The following is a 6,677-nucleotide window of genomic DNA, read 5'->3' on the forward strand; positions in this document are numbered from 1 at the left end:
AAGCTCTTCCACAGTAGCAAATGCACATAGCTTAATTTCTAAGAGCATTACAGCACTGAGTTCTGCCAATTCCGGGTTGCATCGCGGTTTCGCGAGGATTCATAACACGCGACTTGATTTGCACCGCTGCTGGCCATTGGTGGTTGCCCAGCGCTGGCTTCATGCATGTCATTCCTTATCGATAGCTTTTTCCAACGTCACCCCGCCTCGACGCGTCAAACATCAACGCCGAACCGCGACGACCGCCACAATGATCGCCATAGGACTGGAAGGAAGCGCCAACAAGATAGGCGTCGGTGTCATCTCCCACCCTGGTCCTAACAAGCCACCGATTATTCTCGCGAACCTGCGGCATACCTATGTTTCCCCGCCCGGCGAAGGCTTCTTGCCCAAGGACACCGCAATACATCACCGAGCATGGGTCGTGAGGCTAATCAAGCAGGCTGTGCGCCAAGCGGGAGTCAAAATTGAAGACATCGATTGCATATGCTATACCAAGGGCCCAGGTATGGGCGCACCGTTACAAAGCGTCGCGCTTGCAGCCAGGACGATTAGTTTACTGTGGGGGAAGCCCATGGTGGGCGTGAACCACTGCGTTGGTCGTAAGCGTCCCAGAAAATCTACGTATCGGAATTCTAGCTAAGATCACGCAGACATCGAAATGGGTCGCTCAATAACCCGCGCCGATAACCCCGTGGTCCTATACGTATCTGGTGGCAACACACAAGTCATTGCTTACTCCGCCCAACGGTATCGCATCTTCGGAGAGACCCTGGATATTGCTATAGGAAACTGCATCGATCGATTCGCCCGCACACTCATGATACCCAACGACCCATTTCCCGGATACAATGTTGAGCAACTGGCAAAACATGGCAAGAATCTCGTCGATCTACCATATGGCGTCAAAGGCATGGACGCGAGCTTCTCGGGTATTTTGGCTGCTGCCGATCTCCTCGCGCGCGGACTAGACGAGTCATTACCCAACGAGAAGAGATTAAAGACTGAAGATGGACAGCTGGTCACAAGAGCAGACATGTGCTTCTCCCTGCAAGAGACCATTTTCGCCATGCTCGTTGAGATCACCGAGCGAGCCATGGCACATGTTGGTTCACAACAAGTGCTAGTAGTAGGTGGCGTGGGCTCGAACATGCGTTTACAGCAAATGATGGGCATGATGGCAAGAGACAGGGGTGGGAATGTGTTTGCAACAGACGAGATGTTTTGCATTGATAACGGCATCATGATTGCTCACGCTGGTTTATTAGAGTATGGAACTGGAGTAAAAACAGAGCTGAACGACACGACATGTACGCAGCGGTTCAGAACTGACGAGGTGTTCGTGGGCTGGAGAACTGACTGAGGCGCGCTTTGCTCCGATTCGATACCCCGTCTGACATCGCCTTACCGTGTTCTTCATATATACATACGAATTCACTGGATATGATACGAGAGGCATTCGGGCACGGTCCACCATAGTGAAGGGAGTGCTCGTGGCCCCGTGCCTTTTTCGCAACCAAACGCTGCATGTGATCTCTTGGCGATGCTCTGCTCCGATACATCACTTACACTACGACTGCTGCGTTCTGCTCCCACCACCCAAGCGCTGGGCTCAACTCTTTGGCAAAGACCGGAGTCACCAGTGCACACCTCCGCCAACATGCTCGGGCTATCAAAGAGCTTTCTAAACCAGGAACCACAAACACAGCTGATTACCAGCAATATGCCCGCCACTCATTCATGCAGCTTGAGCGAGTGTAAGCCATTGGCTACCACTTCGCCTTCTTCACATTCTATTGCGACCAAGATCTTTATGCAAGCTCACCCTTTCCACATTGTAAGTTTCAATCCGTCGGTTCGTGATCACCATACGTAACTCAGACTGATTCACGTCAGGATGAACGAAGCTCGATATCGCAAGCGTCCCGTCAACTACAGCAGCTTCAACAGAAGAACGAAGCACTCGCACGTGAATGTGCCGGACTTCAAGATTATGTCGTTCAGCTCGAGGGCCGGCCGACAACTCAGCAACACGATGATATTGCCGCAGCGCATGCGCTTGCTAAAGAGGACGTTAAAGTTCTGGTCGCGAAGGCAGATGCATTGGCCGCTACATGTAACCATCAGGAAGCCGTCATCGCCGCACGAGACCGCGCGATCACCGAACTTCTACATGATCAGGAAGCCATCATTACCGTACGAGACTGTGAGATCACCGAACTTCTACATGAACAGAAGCGAGACAGGAGCGCTCTTGATACTTTATGTGGAAAGCGCCAAGCGGACCGTAAGGCCATAGACGATTGGTCTCATAGGATTTCCGAACTGGAGGCGACACACAACGAGCAGTCAAGCACTATGGCTATCCTTCGTAAGGACAACAGTACTTTGGAGGCCAAAGTCCACGGCTTATCCGACTTCGTTACCAGAAAGGATGAGGAGCTAGCACGGCTGAAGCTAGCTCTCGACGCAGCCGCTGCCATGAACGGAAACCATAACGCCATACCCAAAGGCCGCGACGCAATCGCTTGCAATTGCAAAGCCAACTTGGTGAAGCAAAACAGTACATATCGGCAGCTTTCCGACCATTTTGCGGAAAAAAGCAAACTCTGGGAAGACACCGAGGAGAATGTCAAGCGTGCAGCCCTCATCGCCCAAGCGGAGACTCGTAACAACCATGCGAACTGGGTGCAGATCTTGCAGGAGAAGGACGCCACCATCGCTGGTCTAGAGACTACACTAGACGCAGCAGTGGCCAAAGGGGACCTAGCCAAGCATGTCCAGCACGCCATCAAGACGCATCAAGCCTTGCGTAAGAAGAACGCAGCATTGGGCAAAGACAACAAGAACCTTAAGACGGATGTGCAGAATCTGCTCGATATCAACCAGTCGAATGCAGATCGAATAACCTCGTATTTGAGGAAGCTTAAGACGCTGCAGGCCGAACGCACAGACGCGGTCGATCAAGTCTCCTACCTAAACGACAAACTGACGAAGTGCAATAAATACGCTTCGGATTTTCAGAAGGTCATCGCTGCTGCTGCTGCCAAGGCGAACCAGTACGGTGTCTCCAACACCACAGACTGCGTTCCACGAGCCACTGTTAACGGCATCGTGGCAGAGGCCATAGCGGAGTATTACACGCAGGCAGAACAACTTCGCGCTGAGCTTCAGCAGGAAGTAGAGACACGTCGACATATGCAAGCCAAATTGGACCAGTGTGACAAGGATCTCTTCACACACCAGACCGAGGAGCAAGATCGCTTAGCCAAGGTAGCTGGGCTTGAACGCAAAGTGAAGTCACTGAAAGCACAAGAGAAGCTTCTCGAAGACCAAATCCAGAACTGTCATGCCTTGGTCAGCGCTACAAACACCACCAGTAGCCCACATGCTTTCGAAATGCATCGCCTGATCCTCACCCAGATCCACCCACTCCAGACAGAGAACAGGAAACTCATCTCCGAGAAGTACGAACTCCTGAAAGATGTCGATAGGTTCAAGCTTGAGGCGCTCGATACGCGCGCCAAGTGCGAACGCAGGATCGACAACTACCGAGCATGGTACAAAGACTTCGAGATGCATTACTGGCATGTCGCAGTCGTCGAGCGTGATAGCTTGCACGATGAACTTGCGTATTGGAAGAAGAAGTGTGGCAAAGAACACTTTTACTGCTCCACGGCTTCTAGCCGCTTAGTTCACGACAGACGCTTGCTACAGTTTGCGCTACGAGAAGACCACGGCCTCACCAAGAGCATGCTGCCCAAGGAGTACTTCGATCCAGACTTTCTCAAGGGCTGCCACTCAGCAGTCGAACTGGCTCTGCGCAAGCTCTGGCCGGACTTTTGGCAGTATTTGGAAGGACATGCCGCGTGGGTGCCACTCACGGTTCCTCTACTCACGGGCGAGGGTGAGATCGTCATGGATGAGGCTACTCGTGCGGCGTCGAACGCGCGCCTGGCGGAGTTCAAGAAGGAACTTGAACAGCTGGACGAAAAGCTAGAAGAGGCGCATCGCAAGATGTTCGACATTGACGATGGGTCGGACAGCAACGAGGAAGAGAAGACCGACGAAGAAGATGATTCCGACGGTAGCAAAGAACAAATCGGCACGCCTTGCAATACCCCAGGCTCGCACGACACGGATGGTACGTCACCGCCTTCTAGCAAGCGCAGATCACATGAGCGAGGAGACCCGAACGATAGCACGAAGGCTGACGGTTGCCATCCTGATGATGGCCAAAATCCCACAGCGATCGGAGGGGAAGAGGCGCGGGAGTTTGATGAGCTACCTGCATTTGCAAAGACGATGCTTGCGCGCATCAGCGCTCACGAAGCCGAGAATGAGCAACTTGCCGGTTACGTCGCTGACGAAGACATCGATCAAGACGCGTTCCTAGCGCAGTATGGTCAGGGTATTACGGGTAAGCCATGTTGCTGCATGAGCCAACTGAGTAGCGTCACTAACATATCAGCAGGTTCTCAAGACGGCAATCTACCTAACTCGACCGAGCCTATTCAAGTCGCTGCGCCCGTCGAAGAAATAAGCATCGACCGCCTGGACGTGAACGATGATGACGAGCGTACTCTTGAGCAACGAGTCGCTGAGGAATACGTGGAGGGTGGGCACAATACGTTTTCTGAAGAGGAGTATGATGGCTTTGATGATGGGATGAAGAAGAAGTATCGCGAGGCTATGGTAGAAGCCGTGGTCGAGGGCCTGGACTGAGGGATGAAGTCGGCGTTTATGGGTCCGTTGGAGCTCGGCGTAGCTGCTACGACTTATAGTCATTAGGTGGCTTGTGAAAGATAGAAACTATAGTTATTGATAGCAAAGTGGGTTGTAGGACGGCTGAGGCTTGCGATCGACACCTTTCATGAGGCTTACAGACTAGCACGGCGGGCTGTACATTAGCATCACGCTAAATACCATGCTACAGCAATCTAGCCTCAAAAAGAGAAGGTCGCATGTGATGTTGCTGCACGCCTGAACCACCTCGGAGATATATAAATGCATGCAGCCACGATCGAGACTTCCGAGTCCACCCCGAACTACCAAAATGAAGGCATCGTCGTCAATGCTAGCGGTGCTCTTTGCCGCAACCGCAGCTTCAAGTCCAAACACCGCACCCGACTGCGGATGTAAGAAGCCACTCCCCAATGGTATCGAGCTTGACAAGTCCGTCAATCTGACATTGGAGAGTGAAAGCGGTGTTTCCCCTCGCAAATACCGTCTACACATCCCGCCCTCGTACGACAACAACAACCCCGTCCCACTCATTCTCTCCTTCCACGGCCGTGGCAAGAATGCAAAGTACCAAGAAGCTCTCAGTCAATTCTCGAACGCCAGCTATGGCTACGAAGGCATCGTTGCGTATCCCGAAGGCGTACCGGTAGCGTCTACCCATCTCTAGATGCGTGGTAGAAGTATGCTAACACATGCCCAGAACGCAAAAGGCACGCAGCAGTACGAGGGCGACCCCGACTCCCCACCCTCCATCTCCGATGTCACATTCACGCTCGAACTCCTTGACCACCTCCAATCAATTTACTGCATCGACCCCACCCGCATCTACGCAACCGGAAAGTCCAACGGCGGAGGCTTCACCGGCGGCGTGCTAGCTTGCGACCCCAAAGCAAGCTCGCGAATCGCCGCTTTCGCGCCCGTGTCTGGCGCTTTCTACCTCGATGCCGACCAGCAGCCCTTACCTTGCAACCCCAGTCGCCAAGTCCCCATCATGGAATTCCACGGCCTGGAGGACACGACAATACCATACGCCGGTGGCATCAACACCCGCGGCAACGCAAACTCAACTGATATCCCCACGTGGGTGAGGGATTGGGTCGAGAGAGACGGCCTTGACGTTGACGCGAACAAAACGTCGTATCTCTGTGAAGTGGATGAAGGGAAGAAGGTTACGCGGTATAGCTGGGACGACGTGGTTGTGCATTACAAGTATGAGAATCTGGGCCATGATTGGCCTAGTTCGTTTGCGAATGGTGATACGGGGGATGATGAGGGGGTTTTGACGTGTGAGGCGGCGGAGGCGACGAGGATTATTTTGGAGTGGTTTGGGGGGTTGGCGCTGTGAGTTGAGACGACGACCTTAGACATAGACCAAATTGAACGGGTTTGCAGCCTACATTTGGATGAACACATGAAAAGTAGGTAGCCTGACGTTAATGTAGTTTCTAGGGTGTTTAGACCTTTCCTTGCATAAGGTGGGACGCGGCTGAGTAGGAGACGGCGGGGAGAAGTTCGGACAGCGCGTGGTAATTCTCCAGGCACCCTCAATCTACGGTTTTCAGAACTTGCCTGATTTGGACTGCCTGCTGGACAGCAAGGGTGTTGGCGATTGTGGAGCCGATGACGTCATCGGCTGACACCATCACCGAGGAACATCGCGTCTCTATCTTGTCTCATCCGATCTCCTATACACATCCTCCTTCCTGCGCATTCCTCAATCAATTTTTCGGTCCAAAACTATAGTCAGCCTGTGATGCAAAGTCTGCGATGCGGCACTTTCGCAGCTGGATGTCCTGGCTGATGTCTATGATGTTGTCGCGACCGCGTCACGATAGTTTTTGCACCGCGTTATTGACTGATAGCACGTCGCGATCGATGTACAGACGAAGCCTCCTATGAACTGATGTTCAGTCCATTACGCGGCTCTCCTTGTA

General features: G+C 52.8%; 2 protein-coding genes across 2 annotated transcripts; both read left to right on the top strand.

The window, feature by feature from the left end:
- Positions 1–250: 250 nt before the first annotated feature.
- On the top strand, positions 251–4,725 carry J4E86_011271 (uncharacterized protein; the record flags this gene model as incomplete). Its single annotated transcript, XM_051451764.1, has 4 exons — positions 251–602; positions 654–1,342; positions 1,897–4,420; positions 4,475–4,725. The coding sequence occupies 4 exons, from the start codon at positions 251–253 to the stop codon at positions 4,723–4,725; spliced, it is 3,816 nt and encodes a 1,271-aa protein (XP_051297021.1).
- Positions 4,726–5,056: 331 nt separating this feature from the next.
- J4E86_011272 (uncharacterized protein) lies at positions 5,057–6,088 on the top strand (the record flags this gene model as incomplete). The annotated part of the gene is made up of 2 exons (XM_051451765.1): positions 5,057–5,389; positions 5,444–6,088. The coding sequence occupies 2 exons, from the start codon at positions 5,057–5,059 to the stop codon at positions 6,086–6,088; spliced, it is 978 nt and encodes a 325-aa protein (XP_051297022.1).
- Between the last annotated feature and the right edge of the window lie 589 nt (positions 6,089–6,677).

The sequence above is a fragment of the Alternaria arbusti genome (assembly GCF_024043155.1).
Source record: "Alternaria arbusti strain BMP 1465 chromosome Unknown scaffold_32, whole genome shotgun sequence".
NCBI lineage: Eukaryota > Fungi > Ascomycota > Dothideomycetes > Pleosporales > Pleosporaceae > Alternaria > Alternaria arbusti.